We start from the raw sequence: 27066 nt of genomic DNA, 5'->3' as shown, positions 1-27066 counted from the left end.
GCATATTCTAGATTTCAACAGCCGCCTAAGCTTCGGGTTCACCCTACTCCGCTTTTTCCTAACGGCTAGGCTGTTGGCGCGCTTCACACGGCTCGTACCGCCGCCCGAGTCCGACTTTCTCGGCTTGCGCCTTCGTCGTTTTCCCTCGGCGCGGCTCGCAAAGCTCGCGGTCTAGGCACTCATACTCGCAGGTGCCCTGCCTTCTCGTCGCAACGACATAGCTCCGGGCGGCAAAACCAAGCTAGGCTCGTGGTCGTCGCTAGATGTCTGCACCTCTGACAGAACATGACTGCATCCGACGCCATCTGAGCTAGCCGGCTCACCCTGCGGTCTCTCTTCGACAGGCTTCGCCTTGTCGCTACCTCGGCCTTCGCAGTCGGCCTGCCTCAAAGCATCAAAATGACTCAATAGAGCCATCTTTGCCTCATCGTAGTCTCGATTCTCTTCATCAAGCAGGCGTTACAGAACGCACGAGAGTCTACGAGGAAGCAACAGGATCAGCCACTCGGACCAGAGGTCCCGGTTGACACCTCTCTCGCAAACCTCTTCTGAGTCCGCAAGAAAAGTAACAATACTATCGCCTGCCTTGAAATTATGAAGATGGTATCGCGCTGTGCGCCATGCCCATGTTTGAACTTCTCGACGGCGCTCTAGCCTTGCCTTTTCCTCGGGACTTTCGTGCTCCTTTCCTTCGAGCTCGCGCCTCTCACGTCTCTCGCGTTCTTTTGCCTCCAGCTTTCGCTCCACAATCATTTACCATGCCTCGTCGGCTTCCTCGGTCGTCACGTCCTCTGCTCGCATCACGTCGAGAATCGCTTTGCTTGCTTTTTCGGAGCCGGCGGAAATGCCCAACTCCTCGCAAATTTGAATGAGGTCCTGAACTTGGAATTCCTCGATCGCGATCTCGTTCCTCGTGTAGCTTGCCCACAAAATTTACCCTTACCTCAAACTAGAATCGACTGTTCAAGGAAGGTAAATTCGTAATCCATAGCCTACCAAAACAAAAGACTCTACTAACATCTGCCTGTGCTAGAGAAGAGAGGTCTGGCGACTTGAAAAGCAAACATCGGGCACTCACCCAGCCAAAATGGTTGACGCCGGTCGGTCTGGTAGCTGCCGTCGAGCGGTGTAGCAGTCGTCTTCGGGCCTCGTATCTCGCAGCTTGCCATCCGCTGTTGAGATACTGGTTCGCCAATCCCACAGCTGTCATCCACTATTGTGACCCGGGGTCGGGTACGAGAGACTGAGTCTTGAAGCAGACGAAGAGGAGACGAAAGCTTTATGCAATATGTACAGATATAGCAGGTAATAGCTGCCATTAGCTGTTCAAAGCAGTAAGAGCGCACCATACCGACGGGGCGGCCAGTGGCGACTCTCTGGCTTAACAATGGGCGGGTTCTTCCTTAAATCCCCTTGGCGGCGACTCCTCGTCGACAGGACCCAGAGGGACGGGTGGCGATGATGGACGGTGCTGCTTGCAATTACCCGCGACGAATCCATTCGAAGCGGATAAATCGGAGTTCCTGTCGCCTCGATGATAGGGTTGGCACGTACTATGGCACAACATATAGAGGTATTATGAAATGAGGTTTTACGGCGCGAATTTAAGCGGGACACAGCGAGATACATACATAATACTCGTAATATGACGGCGATACGTCTAACTACGTACCACTTCAAATGAACCTAGAGTTTCGACCGAGAAATGGCGTTGACAGCGCGCAAAGTTATCATTTTCAGCGCTAGCTGCGCCGTTATAACGACGATATCGGTTTCTAGCTACGATCACAGAACAGCATGCACCGCTGTAGCCATCGCCGCACCCGATTTTCTAAGTAATGCTTCTATACGCTTGATAAATTATCGGATAACGATAACTTTTTCATCTGTCTGACTGACCCGCAGAAAGAGCAGTCAGTGACGGTGCGTCCAAGCAACGGCAAATGTCGTAGAGCTAAACCTGGCAGAAACAAAAAAGGCCGCCGAAACGAAAACCAGAGTTCCTTTATGAATAAAAGCGTATCCTTAGCCGCTATTTTGTAGCGATGCCTTTAAAGTAATAATGCCTTTTCGCGCTTTGTCAGTGGTCAGAGCGACGGTCCGCTCACAATATCAACGTTGATAACGCGAGCGGACCGTCGCTCTGACCACTGACAAAGCGCGATAAGCGCGAAAAGGCATTATGACATTAAAGCCATCGCTACAAAATACCGGCCCTTGCCTTCCTTGGCTCGTCACCGTCGCGCCCAGAGGGAACTGAAACCTAGAAATCAGCTGAATGATTGGTACGACATTGCTGGTCGACAAAGCGGACGGAAAGCTTCGCACGACTGAAACTGCGTAGAAAACACGTGCGCGGGGCATGCCGCCGATGCCGCTAGTGTACTAGATAATCTAGTACACTCTAATACCGCCGCGTCGTCCGTCGAACCGGAAGCTGCTAGCAGACGGCGCGCCCCACAATTCCCTGCGATTGCTCGTTTTAAGACGGTTTCATCCAGCGCCCACCGCGCTTTGGCAACGCTGTGCGCCAGCATCCGGCGCGCTTAGGAAACTTCCGGTAGCCGTTCCTTTTGCTCGTTTTTGCTGGTATTTGTTCGCTCGCGCGCTCGTCCTGCGCATATTCTGTGTTATTTTTCGGGTATATCGATATAAGTGCGACTTGTGGCATTCAGTGTGTTGCATCGAAACGGGGGACGGATTCTGCTGCGACTGAGGACGGCAATACCGGCAATACCGTTAGAGTGACCTAGAATATGGGAGTGTCCAAAGCGCCGGCTCCGGCGAGGGCCTTTTTCTGTGAACTGCCGCGCCGCGCCGCTGCTGCTCCGGACCCGTGGGCTTTTCGCGCTCGCGAAGCGCGCGGGAAGCGAGGGTCGTTTGCTACGCGCTGTAGTTTTTTGCGTTCATTTTCCACGCAAAGCACTTAAACTCTATTTAACTTCAACAATGTGGTGCTGCATCGAGCTTACCCATTTTTGAGCGTTTCTTTGTGCTTGGGCAGCAAGATAATGCAAAAACTAACGTATCAAACTCATCAGCGCGGCCTAGCTCCGGTGCTAGAGTTAGGGAACGGTATTACGGTAACTGTGCGTGCGCAGAAACGCGCTAATTGAGCCCGCGCAAGGAAAGAACGTAAAAAAAAAAATGGGTACGCGGGCAATAGCATCATCCTTGCAAGAATAGGAGTAACGAAAAAAGTAAATTACTCGCGCAGTCAAGTGAAATACTTACGTGCGTGCAGTGACCGCTTCGCTCACGGTCAGTAGTGGTTTACAGCTATATGCTTATGTAAATATTCGAATATTCTTTTTGCCAAGACAATATTTTATTGTGAACAGAGCAGAGTGCACGAGAAGGTGTAAGGGAAGCAAGAGAAAGACCAAAGACGGCCCTAACGCCGCAATATTGTTGGCTTATTTCGCTTAAATGTACACAAACAATTCTTGCTGTACACTATCTCTTCAATACAAACTTCGCGCATGATGTACCTTAAGGTTCACCGTGAGCAAAGCTTTTTTTTCAAATTCAGACATTCGAAAGAAAAGCCATTCGATCCAGCCAATATAGCTAAACAAAAACATTTTTTTTCTACATTGAAATGAATAGATAGCTACTGCTGGCCTAGCCATTTACTAATTTGTTATGTAAAAGTTATTACTGCAATGGCCTTGTTTTAATAATCCGTGAATCCTCTCTGAAATTACCAACATCTAACTTCTCGTAATGTCATAGTTATTGCGTAACGTGCGATTTTTTACGAGAACTAACAAGCATTCGTGGCGCGTGACGATGTTTGTGCTTGCGTTATATTGAGTGGAAAATCATCTTGAAAATCATTGCCTTTGATGCACTACAAATATTGCTAATGATTCTACATATCCCTAATATAGTTACCTTCAATAACAGCAAAAAATGAAAAGTTTATGTTCTGGTGATTTGTTGCCTCTTTCATTACGTATTTATATATAAGTACGTAGTTATTGATCAGTAAGTATATTTGCTGTGTACGAACCAGCGAGCATACGCAATAAATATTCCTAAAGTTACTTTCATGTTAAAATTCGCTTAGTGTTTGCGCTCTTGCAACACAAGGTGACAGACGAGTTTCACATACGTAATCCCTCATGTTCGTTTTCTGACGCTTGCTCGTAATTATGGAATGAGGCATACGTATACAATGTTGCACTGTTAGCGTTTCATTTATTTTGGTTTGTCTTGTTTTTTGCCGCGTATATTACTCGCGTACCCTTTACCTATACACGCCGTGCTATAGCTTAGTGGCTTTGGTAGGTTGTACTGCTAAGCTCGAGGACGCGGGTTCGATTCCCGGCCACGGCGGCTTACATTTCGATGGAGGCGAAATGCACAAAACATCCGTGTACATAGATTTAGGAGCACGTTCAAGAACCCCAGGTGTCCGAAATTAACGGAGCCCTCCACTGCGGCGTCTCTCATAGCCATATTGTGATTTTTGGGTGTAAAACCCCAGAAATTATCATTACTATTATTACCCTTTGCCTGTGCTCTCAGTTCTTGATATATGGGTAAGTTCGACACGTTGCGATCGAGATTGGCATTTAACACGTTTTTATCGTCACAACCACAGCATATCAGAGGGATTTCTGGCCGTCGTCATATGACCACACGTCATATATTGTTATCGTTAATCGTGACTTGAGTGCAAGTATGTCAAGTTACTAATGCCATGACCCATCAGTCATCTTAGTCACACATTTGTGCCTTTCCACACTATACTTTGGTATATACCAAGTGAACGAACCGCGAGAGTTACGCGGTTTGTATTTATTTTTGGTACCGCGGCATCGGCAAACAGACACATTCCGCTTCCCAAGAGCCCAGTTAAGGATTTCGCCTTAATAAAGAAACAACAGAACGCGGGATGCAGTCTTGTAAAGTAAATCGAATGCATGAAATAAAAGAAAGGAAACGATAGGGTGTAAAAGCGTTAGCATGAGCAAACCATATCTGCTACATTCTCTTGGTTATTATCGCGGTCTACAGCCTATTTTCTTCTGCAGTACGTTCACGTTGCTCATTTCACGCATAACTAAATGAAGTAAGCGCGCGGAGTGCGTTACTCAAACGGCCGCGTAAGCGCGGATCAAGCGAGCTAGAAGGAAATAGACAAAATACCCGTATTCACAGCCGGCAAACGCGTTGTCTGTGCGGTGAGTCACTGCGGTATTACATTGCGGTGACGTGGTACTTAATATATCCCAAATTATCGCGATGTTGGCTAATATCAACCAATATATCAGGCTCGTAGCAGACGCCCGCCGCCTTGGCGCGGCTTCCGCAGCGGAGAAAGCCCACGATGGATGGATGGATGGATGGATGAGGCTGAACCCTTTAAATCGGGCGGTGACATACGCCACCTAGCCATGACTATTAAGATAATTTGTGCTTTGTGGTGGGTGAAATTTCACCCCTGCCTTAATTTTATCCACCAATCAGATAACCTCTGTTTGGTTATTTCTACCCGCTTAAAGTCTATTTTGCCTTCACTGTCCCTAAACCCCAATGCTTTGAAAAAATCAGCCCCGTTGCCTTGCACTGTAGGGTTAAGCCCCTTACAGAAAAGTATGAGGTGTTCAGCCGTTTCCTCTTCTTCTCCACACGCACAGCACAACGTGTCTATACCTTGGTACTTGACTCGGTACATCTTAGTCCGCAATACTCCCGTCCTGGCTTCAAACAACAAAGAGCTTCCCCTAGAATTATCGTAGATATTTTCTTTGGCAATTTCTTGCTTGAAAGTTCGGTATGTGCCCAGTGCTGATTTCGTCTGCATCCCTGTTTTCCACAGACCCCTCTCTGTTTCCTTAACCTTTTTCTTAACCGCTGTTTCCTGGTTTGCACCCCTCCTGCAGTCCAAATATTTGATTGACAGTTTTCTGGTCAGCTTCCTCCATTTTGTATCAACATTCCTCATGTACAAATAACTGAAAACTCTCCTTGCCCACCGCTTTTCTGCCATCTCTCTCAATCGCTCCTCAAATTCTATCTTGCTGCTGGCTTCCCTGCCCTCGAATGACGTCCATCCCATGTCACCCTGTACCCCCTGATTTGGTGTATTTCCGTGTGCTCCCAGAGCCAGTCTACCTACCCCTCGCTGCTTAACTTCCAACCTTGCTCGAACCTCTGATCTCATGCACAGGACCGCATTGCCGAAAGTCAAACTAGGGACCATCACCCCTTTCCAAATCCCTCTCACCACTTCGTACCTATTGTAATTCCACAGTGCCCTATTTTTCATCACAGCTGCATTTCTGCTACCTTTAGCCGTCACATATTTTTCATGTTCCGTTAGGTACTCAGCCCCATTGTTTATCCACACTCCAAGATATTTGTACTTATCCACCACCTCCAGCGTAACCTCCTGTATCCTATGCTCGCTGCCCTGATTATCATTAAAAGTCATGACTGCCGATTTTTCTTTACTAAACTTCAAACCTAAGCTATCTCCCTCTTTACCACAGATGTCCATTAATCTCTGCAAGTCTTCCTTGCTGTCAGCCATAAGTACAATGTCATCTGCATACATCAGTCCTGGTAATGACTGTTTAATCCATTCTCCCTGCTTGGAATAGGAAAGGTTGAAGCCAAGTCCGCTCCTCTCTAATTTTTTCTCTAATCCTTGTAAATACAGCATGAACAACAGAGGTGACAGAGGGCACCCCTGCCTAAGCCCCTGCTGTATCTCTATAGGCCCAGATACCTTGTTTTCCCATTTTATAAGCACCCTGTTACTTTTATAGATATCTTTTAAAAGATTTCTTACTCCATCTTCCACCTCTAGAGTGCCCAGTATGTCCCACAAATCCTTTTGGATTACACTGTCATAGGCTCCCTTGATATCCAGAAAGGCAAGCCATAGGGGCCTGTGTTCCTTTTCTGCTATTTCAATACACTGTGTCAATGAGAACAGATTATCTTCTAACCTTCTTTGTTTCGGAACCCATTTTGTAGTTCCCCCAGCACCTCCTCGCTCTCCACCCATGCCTGCAGTCTGTCCTTTATAATCTGCATCACCACCCTGTAAACCACTGACGTCACTGTTATGGGACGGTAGTTGTTTATGTCGGCTTTGTCCCCCTTTCCCTTATATATCATGCTCATCCTGCTCAGTCTCCACCCGTCAGGGGCTTTACCGTCCATTATCATTTTGCTCACTGCCTCTCTTAATGCTTTCTTAGATTTTGGGCCCAATGTCTTTATCAACATAATTGGGATGCCATCAGGACCTGTCGACGTGCTACTAGGAACCCTCTTCTCTGCCCTTTCCCACTCGCTTTGTGCCAGTGGAGCCACTGCACTGACTAGTCCATCCTCACCTGATTGAGCACATGCTATGTTTCGTTCTTTAAATTTTTCTGTCATCATTGTTCTTATATGTTCCATTGCCTCATCTCCCTCTAGTCGAACACCTTGAGCTAATAACTATAAACCTCTGCTCTAGGCTAGTCTTATTACTCAAGGAGTTGAGATGTTTCCAAAATTTCTTCGCTGCTTTTCTATCCTTTTTGTTTACTTCTGACAACCATTGGCTCCCCTTTCTTCTGATCTTCTCATTGATCAAATTGGATGCTTCCCTTCTACAGCTTAAGAAGTTGTTCCATTTTCTGCCTACATCAGCTTCTGGTTCACCCCTCTGCTTTGAATATCTGTGTTCCCTGGATGCTTCCTGGCGTTTCTCTATGGCCTTCTTAACCTCCTCATCCCACCAGCTCTTGGGTTTACGTCTTCTGTTCCCTTTTGTCCTGACTCGTACCTTAGTAAGCTCTAGCTCAAATAGTCCTGTTAAATTTGCATATGTCCATTCTGTTTTTGTATCCTCTGAAATTACTTCCTCAATTTGCTGGGTTGCTATTTCAAGCTGCTTTTCCGAGTAAAATATCCCACCTGGTTGTTCATCTTGCCTCCTACCTACTTTCATTTCCCTTCTAAAACTCACCTTAATACGTTTGTGATCACTACCTAGACTTCTGGAGCCATATTCATCTATGCTCATTACATTTAGCCTATCGTGCATCCTATGTGACATTAGTGCATAATCTATCGTCGACTGCAGGCTCCCTACCTCCCATGTTATGTGCCCTTCACACTTCTCAGTACTGTTGCATACAACTAAGTCATGCATTTCACACATATCCAGCATCATGTTGCCTGTTGAGTCTGTGTACCCGTCCATGTCTTCTATGTGTGCGTTCATATCTCCTAGTATAATAATCTCGCACCCTTCTCCTAGCTCATTAATGTCACTTGATATGCATTCCAGCATTTTTTTGTTTTCCTCTTTGGCATTTGCTCCTGTCCACAGGTATACAAAGCCAAGGAGTGTCTGCTCTCCTGCAACTTTCCCTTTTAGCCATAAATGCTCCTTGCATTCCTGTTTGACCCTTTGCCAGTTCATACTTTTATGAATAAATGCACCAATTCCACCCCCTTTTCTGCTGCCCTCTGTTCTATTGCAATATTCCCATGCATAGTCAGGGTTACAGGGAGGTTGCTCCATGTCCCTAAGATGTGTCTCCACAAACCCGTATACCATCAGCTTTTCTTGCCTTAGTTGCTCGTCTATCTCCTCCCACTTCAGCCTATTCCTGCCACCTTGCATGTTAATGTAACCTATGTCAGAATGACCTTGCCCCTGGTGCTTACGTCTATTTCTTCTACCGATTCTACGTTTCTTGAATCTTGGAGCCTCTCTGGGTCCGTCTTCGTCTACACTGGTGGTCTTAGGGCTCTGGGTCCCCCCAAAAAAGCCGTAGCTTGGCGCCCTATCCTACTACCTACGCTCCCGCCCGTGGCACCACTGTAGTGAATGCCATCCTGTGCAAAAGGCTGGGAGCCAGACTCGTACACTTCCCGGTTTACCTCCATTACACCGTACCCAAGTGGTCTGCTCAGACCCCTAATGACCCGGTTAGCCTCACGCACCCTCCATTCCATCGCGCTAGCCTGGCCCCGGACATGTGGGATTGTGCATATGGTCACATGCACTTTCGCAGAGGTTTCTCTGAGTTTACGCAACCCAACCTCTAACTGTCCGTTTAGGTTCTGGCTCCTTCCCTTCAGCACATCGTTGAGACCAGCATGGATAACGACCAGATGTTCATGCTCGAGGTTGTCCGATACCACCTTCTGAGCTTCTGCCATTGCGTCAACCATGCACTTCCCTGACTGGGCCTCCACCCTCACCCGCCCGTCTGCCTTCACTGTTGTAAGGACGCCCTCCTTAACCCTAGCTACGTTGGAGTCCCCCACCACTAGGACCCTTCGCTCTACACGTTTGCCTCCCGCCTGCGATTGTCGTCCTCCAGTTCGCGCTAGCTGGTTCTCCACCCGCCCTGCGCCACTGACACGTGACGATGTGCTCCCTGCCGTTCGTCCCTTCCCACCCGAAGCCTGCCGCACTACCTCGCTGTAGAGTTGTGGAACCGCCGTGTTGCCGCCGGCTCTCGCCTGCTGTTCAACGGCCCCTAGGCGTCCCTCCCTGCTCTCATGGCATGCCTCTGCCTGAGTCTCCGCGCTGTCCCCGCCGCCCGCCTGAGCTGACCCGGGATTACGCGCCACCTGTACCATTAGCGCCTCCACCCGCTCTTCCAGCACGGTCCGCTTTTCCCGTTCTTCTTGTAGCTCGCCAGCTATTCGCTTTACCAGGACGGCCTCGGCCCCCTCCCTGTTAAGCAACTCGCCGATCCGAGTTTCGAGCTCAATTCGCCGCTCTCGCTCCACCTTCAGCTCCCCTTTGAGCTCTTCCACACTGGCTGCCCATTTCCCTTCCATCCGCCGCACAGCTCCCTTAAATCCTTCACACGACCTGCACGCGAAGCTAGCCTCCTCAGCGTCGGCTAAACTGGCGAAGTGCGTCTCGTCCAAATAACACCAACGTTTGCACTCCTCGCACTGCACCAGCTCGTCATCACCCCTGTCCTTCCTAGCCTGCCGCGCCATTGTCCACCCGTTTACCTAACGAGAAAGCCCAATAAAATACCTGATCAAGGCCCCACGGTAAGCCGTACGGCAAACTCGCTATCCGGCTACCTCCGCTAGCTTCCCTAACGCGGTTTAAAACTGCCGCTTTACACTGCTTTCACCATGCAACACGTGCGCCACAACCCGCTTCCAAAAAAAAAAAATTTAAACAAATTGAACTATTCGCTACCTACTAACGTCCTACCAAACTAGCCAAGAAACTAAAAAAGCATGAAAAACAATATATATAGATAGCTCGGGTACCCTAACACTTCTATCAACCAAATAAGAATAAACACGGGTCCACGGGTCCGGTACAGCAGCGCCGCGGCGCGGGAGTTCACACAAAAAGGTCCTCGCTCCTCCCATGCATTCGCGCGGCGCTTTGGACACTCTCCCATATTCTAGGTCACTCTAATACCGTTTAACATCGCTGCTTCTTGAATATATGCGTCTCAACTTACAGGCGGAGACAAGTTAACGAACTAGATCCTGCATTACATATGGGCAGTCAGGACCCTCCGTTGCTGTTTCCGAAATAAATATTTATTGCATAACGATGGCCGTTGCGAGGCCGTCGTTATGCAAACACAATCACGAAAAAAAAAGAGCGATATCGGAACGCACGTCACATTGTTCATCTCCTTGTAGCCATGGCCGTAGGCGACTGAGTAGCCTTATCAATATATATATATATATATATATATATTTTCCGAGTCCGTTGGCAACTTTCGTCCACAAAACCGGATAGCCCCTTGGTAAATTGAAGTGAAAGTACTGAATTTAATGTATTAAATAGTTACACGCATGATCATTCACCCATATTTCGTACTTGTTGGCTCCAAGTGTTCTTGCTGTTCAGTTTGATTTACCTTGGGGCATTTATTTTTGCATTAATGAAGCGGTGCATCACGTTCGTGTAGAAAAAGAATGCAGCAGTTCTAATAACTTCATGTCTGTCACGCATTTGCTTGTGGAACCAGCAGTGTAATAATTTCTAGTGTATAAATGAGCACACAAATGCTCTCATTTGTGATCCTAATAATACTTAGGCTGTTGACACGCATTGTAGTTAGGCAGGTAGCAATATTCATTTAATTAACGTTGCTTAAGCACCCTAGAACAGTGTACATTTGCATGTCTTCTGCAGTCTAAACCCATTACAATATAGATGTCACACCTTCTTGCATTTCACATTGCAAAATTGTGCTCTTTCAATTTCTGATGCAGTGAAAATTTCTGTTCCAGACATGCAGTAAAGAGGATGGCACCAGTGTAAAGCAACACACTCCACACACTAAAGAAAGGTTACTTCCTGCTACAACAGGGCCAATGTGTGGACTTCCCAGGTGAAAATTTCCAACTGGGATCCAACTGGGATCAGCTGGGATGAACTGGTTCCAGCTGGAAACCAACTGGTCCCAGTTACACACCAATTGGTCCCAGTTGGGAAGCAACTGGGTAGCAACTGGTTCCAGTTGGGATCCAACTGGAACAATTTCCAGTTATACTGGGAGTGACTGGACCCAGTTGGGATCCAACTGGAACTTTGACCAGTTGTACTGGAATCAACTGGTTCCAGTTGGATTCCAACTGGAACATTGACCAGTTGTACTGGTAGCAACTGGTTCCAGTTTGGATCCTAATGAAATGGTGACAGAAGTTTAACTGAAAGCAAGTAACATGCAGTGTTTGCTAAGACAGCAGCAGCTAGTCTATATACTTATACTGCGTAATTATGTTTGGCAGTTTGAGCAACCCTAGCAAAAATTCTAATAGAAGTTTGTAATAATTAGTCTAATACAGTTTTGTATTAGTTAAATTGTATAAGTTTTGTATTAGACCAATTGACAGAAATTTCTATTAGTCGTACTGATTTACCTGTAAGACCAATGGCCCTGTGTATTGTACTTATTAGTCTTACACAATCAGTGTTGCATGTCTACTAGTTTCTCCATTAGCCTAATGGGTTCTATTGGCCTTATGCTGATTGTTGCTGGTCTGATACAACATGTATTGCTGGATTCCGCAGCTCTTGTTTGCTGGTGAAAGTTAATTGATAAAAAAATTAGACTAGCGGACCGCTTGCTTGCATGGAGAGGCACGTGTTTCTAATTAATCACTGAATAATTAAAAATTCTGCTGTACAATTGTGCAGCAGATTGCGTTCGTACGTTTGCATTTTGTTTCAGGGCACTAAGCTAGAAATGGCCATCTCAGCGACATACACAAAAGCGACGTGCGCCTACATGGTCTTGCCAATTTTGCTTCACTGAACCTCGTCGCGATGAGTCGTTGAGTTGGGTAGCTAATGTTTACAGTACAGCGAATACTTCCCCACAAAAAAAAAGGAAAAAACTGAACAACCAGTCGTAATCTGCAAGGCAGATTGCGGTGCCCGGTCAGCTTACGAACGACGGTGCAATAGCAGCAACCATATTTGTTTGCGGCTGAAGTTTCATCAGTGTCGTATTTTCTGTTGAAGTGCGCATAAAGTAAATGTTAAACATTTAATCTAAATTGCTAACTTGATACCGCATATAAAAGGCCGTAATATTTATTAACATCAAAGAGCAGTAGCGCAGAGAAGGGAACACGGCGGGCAGGAAAGACATAAAACTGCGACCGTAGTCAGCCGTAGTTGCGCACAGCACGTGTGCAATGGCGGCCGCCATGTCAAGGCGAGGCTAGCCACCGTAGCGAGGCGTGCGTGCGTGTTTGTGACTGAACGATGTGTTTTTAAGGAACCCGTGGTGTTAGCGCCTGCGCAATCTCATTCGTGCGGTAGTACATTTGGATAGTTTTTATCTGTGGCTGCTGTTGTAACTTCAAAACAACGCAAGGCAACTCTTTTACCCCTGTCCTTCGCGGCTTTGTGGATCTATCAGCATGCATCGATGTGCAGCGTTTTCCCCGGCGCCGATTTACAATTTCGAGGTAATTATACTTCTTATTTATGATTCTATAGTACAATATGAAGTGTTTTCTTCTTCTTTTTTTTATCCTGATGGTGGACGTAAGTACTTCTGTACAGTGGCGTCGGGCCGATTGCTGTGTGCATCGCAGCAATGACATGCCTGTTTCCGACAACGCTGTGCAAGATTTCTGTCTAGAGTTCCTTATATCTGCCTACTGTTACGATGGAACACACATATCATGTTGATTTTGTGTGCTTTATAATTGTCCTGTCATGTCATGTGGCGTAATTTTTTATTATGATAGACATTTTGAGCTAGCATATATCACACTGTCCTAAAATTGGTTTGGTAATTGCGGAGCCACATTATTCTAATGTGGAAGCAAATATTGCCAGGTTAAACGTTTAGTGGTTGAACTAGCACCCCTGTTTTTAACTGCTTCTATATGTGTATTTTTGTGCCCAGGTTTTTTTAACCACTTCCTCAAAAGGACGTCCTTTGGTTGAAGTCAACGAAAAGCTCTCAAGATTGCAGGTGGCTACATCGAATGACACTTTGTAGACTGCATCAAATAAACATTTGATGATGATCCAAGCTTGTCTTTCTTGCACTGGAGCCAAAAAAATGGCCCCATCGGGTCACATTTTTACTGAATCCAGCTGCAGACCACTAGCAGACCGACCAGTCCCTACTGGGGCCAACAGGCAACTGGTCCCAACTGGGACCCACTAGCAACTGGTCCCAACTGGGACCCACTGGCAACTGGTCCCAACTGGGACCAACTGGCAACTGGTCCCCACTGGGAATTCTGCCATAAGCCACTTTAACTGGTCCCAGTTGTCACCAGTTGCAATATTTTCACCTGGGTTTGGCTGCTACTGCAAGGTAAACAACGCCAGGTTCAAAAATAAATATGGTTGATATATACTGTATTGGCTCACTAGTCTTGAGATACGTGTCATTTGTTTGTAGCAGATGATATGAATGTTTGCTCATATTTACGTTTCAGCACAATCGGTTCAAACATAAAAGATAACACTACATGAGTTTGGCTAATCTGTGCTGTATCTCAATGGTTACTCTTTTGCCCCAACAGAATATGCACCAAGCACATCTTAGTCCTCATCAAAGGAGCCCCCATCTACTCTGACAGGAAGGGACTGGAGCCGAATTTGCAAGGCTTTTACACCGCAAACAAAGAAGTGGACGCAGAAGTATTTGGATGAGATATCAAGTTTACGGAGGACTGTGTCAAGACTGAAAAGAGCCTCAGCCATCATTCCACCAGCACGGATATTGGTCGAGTCATCCAGGTATCTCAACAAAGACTTTCTAGAAATTCATGTTGCATTGAACAAGCATGGAAGACACTGGCCAAAAGAGTTCCGTCAGTTTGCCCTTCCTTAATCAGCTTCCTGGTCATGTCAAATTCCATTTGTGCCAAGTATACATTTTTTTCTATAAATGCAACCTTTTTCATTTCCCATTCTTGTTCGAGGTAATTCTTCTTCCTCATCTAAACATGAAGGTCAAGTGATTCTTTGACCATACTTAATACCATTCACTGTCTGCATATCATATCTGTAGCAGCATTTTCTAGTGTATGTTGCCATGTGCAATTCCTCTCCTGAAATAGCCGATGCGGCATCAGCATGCGTCTTGCATTAACCGTTGCACTGTGTGCTATTTAGCATTTGACTTTAATGTTTTTGGCCTTCATTGCTTGCAGAGCAGAGTGGCTTCTTTCTTAATGCAAGCTTTCTCATTGCCATATTAAATTCCTAGTCTCATTCAGCATTGCTCTTCTTGCTCGATAACCTTCAGTGTAGCACAAGCTACACTGAAGTGATTGACTACAGAGTCTGGTTTCGCTGCTGTCCCACTTGGTCGTGGTCGCCGTGTTACGTTTCTCGGATGTGGGGGCCTGGTAAGTTGCATTGCGAAGCACTCTCGAGGTAAGCACCTGCTCCTGCAGTCTGCAAAGCAACATAGACTTCCAATTTACACGCACCGTGTTGGTGCTCCCAGTCCCGTCCTTTCCTGCTGCAGCCATGTGCAAATTTTGCTTGTGGCCTTCATCAGCCACAATTCGGCATGAACATAGACCAGCATACGTGCTTACATGGTCTGAGGTGTATGAAGTTGATAGCCACCTGGGTGGAATGGCCCGCAAAAGTGGCTGCCGAAGGTGATGCCCACGAAACCGACTTGTCCTAATTGAGACAAATTGGGGCACCAAGTGTGAGCCATACATTAGCGGTCCTCGAAAGAAAAGCTATGTGCAGGCTTGAAAGGAGTTAACGCTAAAATGCTGGGTAGCCCATGTTACTGTGCTGACTGTGGCAGCAGATACCTGTCGGTGCAAATAGGTGGGACACGCCGCCCAATCTGTCTGCGCTGCTTGTTGTCGCTCGATACCAGACCACCATGTGAGACGGAGGAAATGGTAGTCGGAAGGCTGAGTGTGCCGTAAGCGACCCATGTACGTGAATGCTCACTGTTGCCATATGTATGTTAGCCAATGTATAATGTATTGTCTGGACATTATGCGGTCATTGATTGCAGAGTCTCATTTTACTGTTATCTGACTTGGTTATGGTTGCCGTGTTACGTTTCTCCGTTGTGGCGGCCTGGTCAGCTGCATTGGGAAGCAGTCTCCGGTAAGCATTCACTCCTGCAGTCCGCACAATGACAGACTCCCAATTTACATGCACCGTGATTGGTGCTCCCCGTTCCGTCCTTTCCTGCTGCAGCCATTGGCAAATTGGCCTTCCTCAGCCGCGATTTGGCTTGACCAGCATTTAGAAAAGTGTGGGTGAGGCCAGTTGGTGATTCATGATTTGGGAAGTTACCGCAAATAACACGGTGACACAAGACAAAAAAGACACCACGAAGCGGTACTGAAAACTGTTTATTTTATGAAACGAACGCCGAGCTTATATAGATCAGACACACGTGTGCACCCGAAAAGCAACGAGAAAACCAATAATAACACAGACCGACCTTCAACAGAGGTGTGATTCAAATGCTAAGATTCGCGCTGATAGACTACTGAGGCACCTAACACGTGTGTATAACGTGGAAAGAAACAAAGGTTCTTTCTGGGTAACAGCAGATTATCGGCAGAAAAAAATGGCCAGCTGGAAAGAGAGATTGAAGAGGCAGTAGCCATGCGACGCTTTAAGAATGGTAATTGCGTTAGTTTGCAGTCAGCTGCTGTTACCCAGAAGGAACTTTTGTTTCTTTCCACGTGGTACACACGTGTTAGGTGCCTCAGCAGTCTATAAGCGTTTATATTAGCATTTGTATCGCACCCCTGTTGAAGGTCGCTCTGTGTTTTTATTGGATTTCTCGTTGCTTTTCGGGTGCACACGTGTGTCTGATCTGTATAAGTTCTACGTTTGTTTCATTAAATAAACGGTTGTCAGTACCGCTTCATATTGCCTCTTTCTTCGTCTCGTGTGTTTTTTATGGTAACTTCCCAAATCCTAGACCAGCATACGTGCTTACATGGTCCGACGTGTGTGAAGTTGAAAGGCCCGCAAAAGTGGCTGCCGAAGGTGATGCCCACGAAACCGATTATGTCCATATTGAAAGATAGAGGGGCAGTGTAAGCTACACATTCGCGGCCCCCGAAATAACAAAAAAGAAACGTGCAGGTTGGAACGAAGGTAACGCTAAATTGCCGGGTAGTCCATGTCACTGTGTTGGCTGCGGCAGCAGATGCCTGCGTCACCCGATTGCTTCGCAATGCAAGTTGCTCATCTTCAACGGCGACTGTCAGTGCAAACAGGTGGGACACTGCCCAATCTGATTGCACTGCTGGTTGTCGCTCGTTACCAGACCGCCATGTGCGACGACAAAGGTGAGCCGTTTACGAGCTCGCGTTAATGATTACAGCGTATCTCGACATGCAATTTTTATTTCTGTTCTTGTACGAGAAGGTGTACTGCTTGTCTTCTGCCAATAAAGTCGCACGTTCCGTTCACTCACTTGTGGCTTGTTTTTATGGGCGTCAGTAGGAGGCTCTTTGGTCTCCTGGCAATTAGAAAGCAAAAACTACACGGCAGCCAAGGCGATGAGGCGTGCCGCAACGCCAGCCGGGCGAGCGTGGCGCATACCAGCGTACGCTACTGGTAAAAAGCGGCCATATTGACTTTGGCTCTAAAAAAATTAAAACTACATTTCCGCTTCCTGTTTGAGCAGCGCCATCTGTCTTATGCCTACGTAAGTTCCATGTGCTGCCGCTTCTTATTTTCGTACCGCTGTGGATGGTACAGTTTCCCCTTCTCTAAAATTAGTTCTTTATTCCATGAGACTGCACGAGATCACCACAAGCACTGCCATTTTCTCCTTGGTGTGTGTCCGGTCGAAATAGTTACGCCAAGGAACCGTAAATTTCTCTCGAGGAAAAGGCACAGATGATCGCGGAAGCAGAAATCGGAAAAAAAAAAGGCGAACATCACCCACGATTTCGGCATCACACCGAGCTTGCTGTCGACGGTCCTGAAGAACAAAGACTTCATCCAGAAGGCACACTTGCTTCGGTCTGCACAGCACAAGAAAGTGACGCTGCCCAAACATGAGGAGCTTGACAAGGCCGTCTACACTTGGTTTGTAGACATGCAAGCGCAAGCAAAAAATATTCCCCTGAGCGAAGCGATTGGGCAGCAGAAGGCTTTAATTACGCTGGCTTGCTTGGCCTTAACGATTTCAAAGCCAGCACGGGGTGGCTAAGCCGCTTCAAAGCCCGACGCGGCATTGTAGACAAGGTGCTGTCTGGCGAGTCGGCGGCCGCGGATGGAGAAGCTGCATCGGCGTGGATGTCCGATAATGCCGGAAGCATCCTGGAACAGTATGGCCCGTCGGATATTTATAATGCTGACGAGATTGCTTTGTCTTACGAGATGCTGCCTTCAATGACGCTTTATTTAAAAGGACAGCGTTGCCACGGAGGCAAACATAGCAAGAAGAGAGTTACCGTGCTGCTGTGGGCTTACATGGAAGGCTCCAATAAGCGCCCGCCTCTGGTAATTGGCAAGAGTGCCAAGCCTCGATGTTCTAAAGGCAATCGACGTCTTCCAGTTAAGTATGTGGCCAACACAAAAGCATGGAAAAAATGCGCAATTTTCACCGAATGGGTTGTCGCCTTCGACCGTGCCGCAAAGTGTGTTCACTATTGGACAACTGCTCAGCCCATCGTATCGCCGACGTTATTCTAACAAACACAGAGGTGAAGTACTTCCCTCCAAACTGCACATCACTGATCCAGCCGTTGGACCAAGGTGTGATCCTGAAATGTGCGTACCACAGCAGATTAATTCAGTGCATTCTGCTCAACATTGAAACTGGCCGAGAGATGAGGATCGACCTATATCATCATCATCAGCCTATATTTTATGTCCACTGCAGGACGAAGGCCTCTCCCTGCGATCTCCAATTACCCCTGTCTTGTGCTAGCGTATTCCAACTTGCGCCTGCAAATTTCCTAATTTCATCATCCCACCTGGTTTTCTGCCGACCTCGACTGCGCTTCCCTTCTCTTGGTATCCATTCTGTAACCCTAATGGTCCACCGGTTATCCATCCTACGCATTACATGGCCTGCCCAGCTCCATTTCTTCCGCTTAATGTCAACTAGAAAATCGGCTATCCCCGTTCTCTGATCCACACCGCTCTCCTCCTGTCTCTTAACGTTAGTCCTAAGATTTTTCGTTCCATCGCTCTTTCTTTGTGCGGTCCTTAACTTGTTCTCGAGCTTGTTTGTTAACCACCAAGTTTCTGCCCCATATGTTAGCACCGGTAGAATGCAATGATCAACCTACCGTATTTACACGATTGTAGGCCGACCCATTTTTTCAAATTTGGCAATCCAAAGTTGGCGGGTCGACTTAGAATCGAAACCGAACCGTGTACCGCTAGTAACGGCAAGAGAAACGAGAAATCAGGGGTGCTATGGCGTGGTTACAACTTTGCACCTACGTTTTTATGGTTACGGTAGAAGCGTAGCGTATTAATTTACCGTATTGCATACATTTTGATTGCGCGCACGGCTCTTGTGGGAGCATCGATCATGGAAGAGCCGCCGTTTGGGGGGTATTGGTAGCTGGCGGAAGAGCCACCGTTAGGGGGGTATTGGTAGTTGGCAGACGAGCCGTCGTTTGGGGTATTAGTTGGCGGAAGAGCTTTTCTTTGAGATACGATTGTTTTAGACGGCCGCGCGCATCTGTCACTTCTTCTGTTGTGCTGAATCGTCGTGCCTGTCATGAGTGCCAAGAACTTTCGGCGCTCGTTCTCAGTAGTGTTCGAACGGGCTGCTATCCTCCATGCCGAGGAAGCTAACAACTGCGCAGCGGGACGCAAGTCTGGAGTCAGTGAACATGTGGTGCGGCAGTGGCGGCTTCAGCGCGAGAAAATTTGGCCTCCCTGGCTACTGTGTGCGGGTGGGTCCTCTCTGCGTGGGCGGCTGTACCGCGCGATGTCGTGGTGCGGTCGCTCGCGAAGTGTGGACTCGCACTTGATGACGACGTGCTGTGGGACTGCAGCAGCTATGATGGCAGCAGTACCAGTGAGGTCAACTCTAGTGACGATGAGTAGTCTTAGCAACCCCATCAATAAATTTCCCTTGAGTGAAATGCACTCGCGTGGTTTCTCGCCCTCCCCCCCCCCCTTCCCTTTTTTTTTTTGAGACATGCAATTTTGGGGGGGTCGACCTACATTCGAGTCGACTTACAATCGTGTAAATACGGTATATATGACGCTGCAAATGATGGCTGGCGTGTGGAGCACGATGAGCACGACATCATTTCAAACTGCTTCAGGTACTCTGGGTTTGGAAATACCCAAGCGGCGACCAGCTTCAACCAAAGTCGAAGATGAGCTTTTAAATGCTTCATGGTGGCCGACCCTCGAGGACAAAGGATTTGTGCCTGCTAATGTGCAGCTCGACGACTTCGTTAATGTCGACACCGTATGGAAGTCTATGAGGAATTTACCGATTCACAGATCATTGAGACCGCGCAGAAATGTGACATCTCGTCGTCTGGCGAAGATGATGATCCCCAAGACACACCGACTCTGGCGACTGCTTAGAAAGTAATGGATGCTTTTGATCTCATCAGAAAAGTTATCGGAGCACACGACGATGACGGCTCTTTTAACGGACTGTGAGACTCGTGTAAAGCCTTTGCTTGCCACCAATCGTAAGTAATACAGGCTGACAGACTTCTAGAAATAAAACTTCCAGTAAGCGTAAGCTTGCCAAGCTTGCCGATTTTGTCGTAAATATGCAGTGAAATTGTAATAATTCAAACCATTTAATGGTGGTGGTGCATGTCCCGTAAAATGAGTGTTTCACAATCGGCCGGGCGCACGTGTTGGGTTAGGCGTCAGTGGCAATAGACGAAAATGCTGTAACAGCGGCGCGAAATAATACATGCTCTGGCGAAGTTGACACTTTATTGACCGCCTTCCGTACGTCTCAAACCTTTGCCTCCACGCCATCGCGGAGATTTCCCAGATGGTTTCAGTTTCATTCACGGCTTTGCCGTTTGGTTTACGTATATACATACTAATTTTGCGTTAACGATGCTCCGCCACAACGAACTTTTTAGCTGCCCTGTGAATTTTGTAGTAGCAGGACTCGACTGAATACTGCAGTCAATGGTATTGGTCGGTATAACGAAGTAATTTCAGCTTCCCCTTCAACTTTGTTACAACGAGGTTCGAGTGTATCCATTACTAGAATGCTCATTCCTGTGTATCACAGCTAGCGACACATGAAACCTTCACCTTTGGCTCAGGTTTTTTCAAACAGCAGTTTATGGTAGTGAGAGATTTTGTTCGAAATAACTGTTGTGTGGATCTTGAGAGTTCGAATTTGCGGGAGTATTTCTCTATTCAAATACATGACTTTGCCGGGCAGTTCGATATCGGGATTTCACCGGACCACATTTGCCACTCTGGCATTTAAAAGCTATCTGTAAGCGGCATCCTTGACTGCTGCGAACGCAAGAGTTCGTAGCTCCTTCCGACTTCCCTTTACGCCATGGGGTGCAGCATTTGTGGATACTTAATGGCTGACCAGAATAGTGGACAACGTGCCAATCACAATGTCGAAGTCTTCACAAGACTTCTTGGTCCTTTATAGAAGCTTTTATAATAGCTGCTTTCTGTTCTAATGAGATAGCCTCGTGCTTCCACTTTTCACTTTGTTCGTTAATATCGCGAAACTTGTGACACTGTTGAACAGATGAATAGAGAGCGTATTGTGCAGCAGACGAAGTCCGCCGTTGTCGAGAAGCAAGTGGCGCACAACACAGAGCGGCGACGACGTTGCAGTTGATTGTGCTGATCCGTGTGGATCCGCCACTCTCACGTACACTCGCAGGTCCAGAGGAGGGGGGAGGGGAGGGAGGCATTCTCAGGGGGGGCCTAGCCTTCTGAGAATACGGGCATTTTAGCATTATTGCGACTGGGGGTCCGAAGATTTGTGGTATCCATTCCGCCGGAGCAGTGAGGGAATGTGGGGCTGGGCCCGACGACATTTACACACAAGTTTATAGACATTATTTACAAGAGTCTCAAGAAATACGGAACAGAAGAGGTCGCCGTTTTAAGTTCAAGCTGTCGACGACCTTCACCAAGCGTCCGTCCCCTCTTTTATCCCCTTCGTTCTCTTTGTCCAGTCGCCTTCCCCTAATCCGGCGCGGATGTCACCATGTCCCGCCAATCCAGAGGTTGGTAGCACTTTCTCTCCGAAGAGAGCTTTGCGCCAAGTACAGGCACCTCACTGGGCCCGAACAGGGGAGGAGGGAAGCACATTTACCCTGTCTCCGGCGCGGCAGTGCGCGCGGATGACGAGTGACATGAAGGAATGTTCCCTCCCGACGGAGCGCCACTGCCGGCCATGATTCGTCATGGTTGAGGATGGCTGACGGGGTCGTCAGCTCGTTGAACATTATCTCCGCGAGTGACTGTTTTCAAGTTTAAATGACCGATCACAACAGCGCTCACAGTACTAAGCATGCAGATTGCCAAAAAACAAACAACACATCTACTTCAACGATAACTTGAAATAATTTGCAACAGTTCAGTTGCATAAATGGGATCAGCTTACTATAATTCAACACATCATCATCAGGAAGGTCCAAATCTGGAAAATAAAAATGAGAAAAACCATCACAGGTGAGATATTTACCAAAAGTAAATGCAATTTGGAGCAGATAAAATTTCACTTTGAAGCAGTTTGGAGCAAGTCAGTCTGAATTTTGATGGAATAATGGAATATGGCAGCGCACTTCGAAACCACGATGAAACACAGAATAAACCAACATGAAGCGTGTAGTAGAAGCATGCTTTGTAGGTATAGCATACTAGAATATGGAAGAGTGGAGTGAGCAGCCGCGGTACTGCGCATGCTTTCCTGCAAATCCGAAAACATCAGTGGCACTACAATCTAACTACACATTCCGTTATCAAATTATGCGATCCAACCAACGTGGTAACATAACTTCTGGGTCACCATATGTCACCACAAACCCAGAGACCTGCAATCAACCCTGGGCTGGTATAACGTAAAACTATTCCCATCTGTTTTAAATGCAATAGCAATTATATGGACACTCCAGGCGCATTTCTGCCGTATTAAAGTCCCAGTCGTCGCGCGCCGTATGCTATATGTGCGAGTGAAAGCATGCAAGGGTGAGCTGACAAAGGTGGCTCAATCTCGCGCACGCAAGGGAGGAGAGCGGGGAGGAAGGGGTGTTCTACTCCGGCGCGGCCACGTGGGCCATATCGTGAAAGCGATCTGCGATGGGGACAGAGTAAGAGTGCTGATAGCTTCGTGTGTGCTGTGTTTTCGCCTGCTTAGTTCGCGTTGAAGCGAGATGCAACTGCTGCGCTTCCTCACTCCAGTGTTTTGAGAGCGAGTTTCCGCGGTCATCGAGTGAGATCTGTTGATGTTTGCATGTGCGTGCGTGACATCGTGCTTGTTAATTTAGTTAGTAAGCAAATGTTTGCAAGTTTATACGGCCAATAAAACTGCTATCTATACTTCGTATAGCTATCGCAGTCGATGCTTCGCCTTTCGCGCGAAATTGCGATTTTTATTCCAAATCTGCCATTAGCCCTTCACGATAGGTAAAAATGGCTCAGGCCTCACCCATATGGGCATAACAACAGATTGGAAATGTTTTACATTATACCGGCTCTGGGGACAGACACCCAGCCGCTGAAACCACTACGCGCGCGCCTCCCTAACCTCTATTTCACTTGCAGCGACCTCAGCCTATCTTTCGTTGTTTTGCGCCTCAGCTAAGAAGCGCCGCGCCGTTCGGCCTACTCAACCGTATTCTATACCTCTAAATACAGCCATCTGGGCGTTCCGACAGCAGCGACAACAGGCGGGACTGGCCGTGCACGCGTCAGTCTCTTTTTCGGGGAACGAATCCGCTGGCTGTTCACAGCCACTGCCGGAGCACCCATGCCGAAGTTGTTCTTTGTGTAGCGTGGCGCAATTTCGGTCAATTTTCTGTGTTTGGCGCAGGAATTAGCGTTTGTATCAAAATGGCGCAATTGGCGCAGGTCGCAGCACTGTGAGAACACTGGTCAACAGCACTTCCATGTTTTTTTTTGGTTTTGCTTCGTATAAAAACGGAACCTCTGCTATTGAATGCATGCAACTACATCATATTTGTCTGCCTGAGCTGTGCTGTGATGGGAATTTCAAATAATTTCAGGCATGAGAGGTTTTATAGCATGCTACTGCACTGCGCATCACAAGGGAAGGAAGACCTTGAGACAAATACGCATATGCGGCACACAAAAAGTTACAGCGGTAGTTTTGCTGTACTGTGGCACAAGCACAATTAATAATTTTGTTTCTTTGTTATTAAACTACTTATACCAATACATAATGTGATGGCACCAAGTTTCTATCTACATTTCCCTTACTGCATGATGTAACTGGCTGAGGTAGGTCAGCCAATTTTATTTTGCCTGTCATCTTGGCAATCTGTTTTGCAAGAACGCGTGATTCTCGCATTAATATGAATATCTGTGGTTTTCAATTCCAGAGTTTTACAATACAAAACATACAAGATGCCTCAAGGGGGAATGCCAGGCCGAGTAAACTTTTGAACTGCTCCACCAATTTTCATAAACAGTTCTGGGATGGCTTATGTTCTTGTCATCAGAATATGTTCTAAATTTCAACTCCCTAGCGCAAACAGAAAAAACTTACAGCTGTCATATTGAGCAATCAGGTGTGTCAGCAAATGAAAAAGTTAAGATGGCAAAGGATGGGAAACGTACCGTCCAAGTTAATCAGCTCTTGAGATGCCAAGTCCTTCTGTGCGTCATTTTTTTCTGTAGCTGTCGTAACTGCTTCTGCAGATCCTGTAATCAGAATTACATATTTTTATACCAAGCAAACACTGTCGACTACTAAAGCAGTGCCAGAGTGCAGATTTTGAACTGCTCCACCAATTTTGATAAACAGTTCTGGGAAGGCTTATGTTCTTGTCAACAGAATATGTTCTAAATTTCAACTCCCTAGCACGAACAGAAAAAACTTACAGCTGTCATATTGAGCAATCAGGTGTGTCAGCAAATGAAAAAGTTAAGATGGCAAAGGGATGGGAAACGTACCGTTCAAGTCAATCAGCTCTTCAGATGCCAAGTCCTTCTGTGAGTCACTTTTTTCTGTAGCTGTCGTAACTGCTTCTGCACATCCTGTAATCAGAATTACATATTTTTGCACCAAGCAAACACTGTCGACTACTAAAGCAGTGCCAGAGTGCAGATTTTGAACTGCTCCACCAATTTTGATAAACAGTTCTGGGATGGCTTATGTTCTTGTCATCAGAACATGTTCTAAATTTCAACTCCCTAGCACAAACAGAAAAAACTTACAGCTGTCATATTGAACAATCAGGTGTGTCAGCAAATGAAAAAGTTAAGATGGCAAAGGATGGGAAACGTACCGTTCAAGTCATTCAGCTCTTCAGATGCCAAGTCCTTCTGTGAGTCACTTTTTTCTGTAGCTGTCGTAACTGCTTCTGCACATCCTGTAATCAGAATTACATATTTTTGCACCAAGCAAACACTGTCGACTACTAAAGCAGTGCCAGAGTGCAGATTTTGAACTGCTCCACCAATTTTGATAAACAGTTCTGGGATGGCTTATGTTCTTGTCATCAGAACATGTTCTAAATTTCAACTCCCTAGCACAAACAGAAAAAACTTACAGCTGTCATATTGAACAATCAGGTGTGTCAGCAAATGAAAAAGTTAAGATGGCAAAGGATGGGAAACGTACCGTTCAAGTCATTCAGCTCTTCAGATGCCAAGTCCTTCTGTGAGTCACTTTTTTCTGTAGCTGTCGTAACTGCTTCTGCACATCCTGTAATCAGAATTGCATATTTTTGCACCAAGCAAACACTGTCGACTACTAAAGCAGTGCCAGAGTGCAGATTTTGAACTGCTCCACCAATTTTGATAAACAGTTCTGGGATGGCTTATGTTCTTGTCATCAGAACATGTTCTAAATTTCAACTCCCTAGCACAAACAGAAAAAACTTACAGCTGTCATATTGAACAATCAGGTGTGTCAGCAAATGAAAAAGTTAAGATGGCAAAGGATGGGAAACGTACCGTTCAAGTCATTCAGCTCTTCAGATGCCAAGTCCTTCTGTGAGTCACTTTTTTCTGTAGCTGTCGTAACTGCTTCTGCACATCCTGTAATCAGAATTACATATTTTTGCACCAAGCAAACACTGTCGACTACTAAAGCAGTGCCAGAGTGCAGATTTGAACTGCTCCACCAATTTTGATAAACAGTTCTGGGATGGCTTATGTTCTTGTCATCAGAACATGTTCTAAATTTCAACTCCCTAGCACAAACAGAAAAAACTTACAGCTGTCATATTGAACAATCAGGTGTGTCAGCAAATGAAAAAGTTAAGATGGCAAAGGATGGGAAACGTACCGTTCAAGTCATTCAGCTCTTCAGATGCCAAGTCCTTCTGTGAGTCACTTTTTTCTGTAGCTGTCGTAACTGCTTCTGCACATCCTGTAATCAGAATTGCATATTTTTGCACCAAGCAAACACTGTCGACTACTAAAGCAGTGCCAGAGTGCAGATTTTGAACTGCTCCACCAATTTTGATAAACAGTTCTGGGATGGCTTATGTTCTTGTCATCAGAACATGTTCTAAATTTCAACTCCCTAGCACAAACAGAAAAAACTTACAGCTGTCATATTGAACAATCAGGTGTGTCAGCAAATGAAAAAGTTAAGATGGCAAAGGATGGGAAACGTACCGTTCAAGTCATTCAGCTCTTCAGATGCCAAGTCCTTCTGTGAGTCACTTTTTTCTGTAGCTGTCGTAACTGCTTCTGCACATCCTGTAATCAGAATTGCATATTTTTGCACCAAGCAAACACTGTCGACTACTAAAGCAGTGCCAGAGTGCAGATTTTGAACTGCTCCACCAATTTTGATAAACAGTTCTGGGATGGCTTATGTTCTTGTCATCAGAACATGTTCTAAATTTCAACTCCCTAGCACAAACAGAAAAAACTTACAGCTGTCATATTGAACAATCAGGTGTGTCAGCAAATGAAAAAGTTAAGATGGCAAAGGATGGGAAACGTACCGTTCAAGTCATTCAGCTCTTCAGATGCCAAGTCCTTCTGTGAGTCACTTTTTTCTGTAGCTGTCGTAACTGCTTCTGCACATCCTGTAATCAGAATTGCATATTTTTGCACCAAGCAAACACTGTCGACTACTAAAGCAGTGCCAGAGTGCAGATTTTGAACTTCTCCGCCAATTTTGATAAACAGTTCTGGGATGGCTTATGTTCTTGTCATCAGAATATGTTCTAAATTTCAACTCCCTAGCACAAACAGAAAAAACTTACAGCTGTCATATTGAACAATCAGGTGTGTCAGCAAATGAAAAAGTTAAGATGGCAAAGGATGGGAAACGTACCGTTCAAGTCAATCAGCTCTTCAGATGCCAAGTCCTTCTGTGAGTCACTTTTTTCTGTAGCTGTCGTAACTGCTTCTGCACATCCTGTAATCAGAATTACATATTTTTGCACCAAGCAAACACTGTCGACTACTAAAGCAGTGCCAGAGTGCAG

General features: G+C 46.4%; 1 protein-coding gene across 8 annotated transcripts in view; it reads right to left on the bottom strand.

The window, feature by feature from the left end:
* The window catches only part of LOC119464000 (transcription factor E2F4-like), a 179192-nt gene that overhangs the window by 48336 nt on the left and 103790 nt on the right, over positions 1-27066 (bottom strand). For 6 of the 8 annotated variants that reach the window (XM_049668519.1, XM_049668522.1, XM_049668524.1 and 3 more), the window contains 4 exons: positions 26913-26996; positions 24569-24652; positions 24233-24316; positions 22038-22073 (listed from right to left, as the gene is read on the bottom strand). In XM_049668519.1, coding sequence (XP_049524476.1) covers positions 22038-22073; positions 24233-24316; positions 24569-24652; positions 26913-26996 — 288 coding nt within the window. The remainder of the gene's footprint in view (positions 1-22037; positions 22074-24232; positions 24317-24568; positions 24653-26912; positions 26997-27066) is intronic. The other 2 variants (XM_049668528.1, XM_049668536.1) reach the window with 2 other exon arrangements.

The sequence above is a fragment of the Dermacentor silvarum genome, chromosome 1 (assembly GCF_013339745.2).
Source record: "Dermacentor silvarum isolate Dsil-2018 chromosome 1, BIME_Dsil_1.4, whole genome shotgun sequence".
Classification (NCBI taxonomy): domain Eukaryota; kingdom Metazoa; phylum Arthropoda; class Arachnida; order Ixodida; family Ixodidae; genus Dermacentor; species Dermacentor silvarum.
This window is presented reverse-complemented; position numbering and strand designations above follow the sequence as displayed.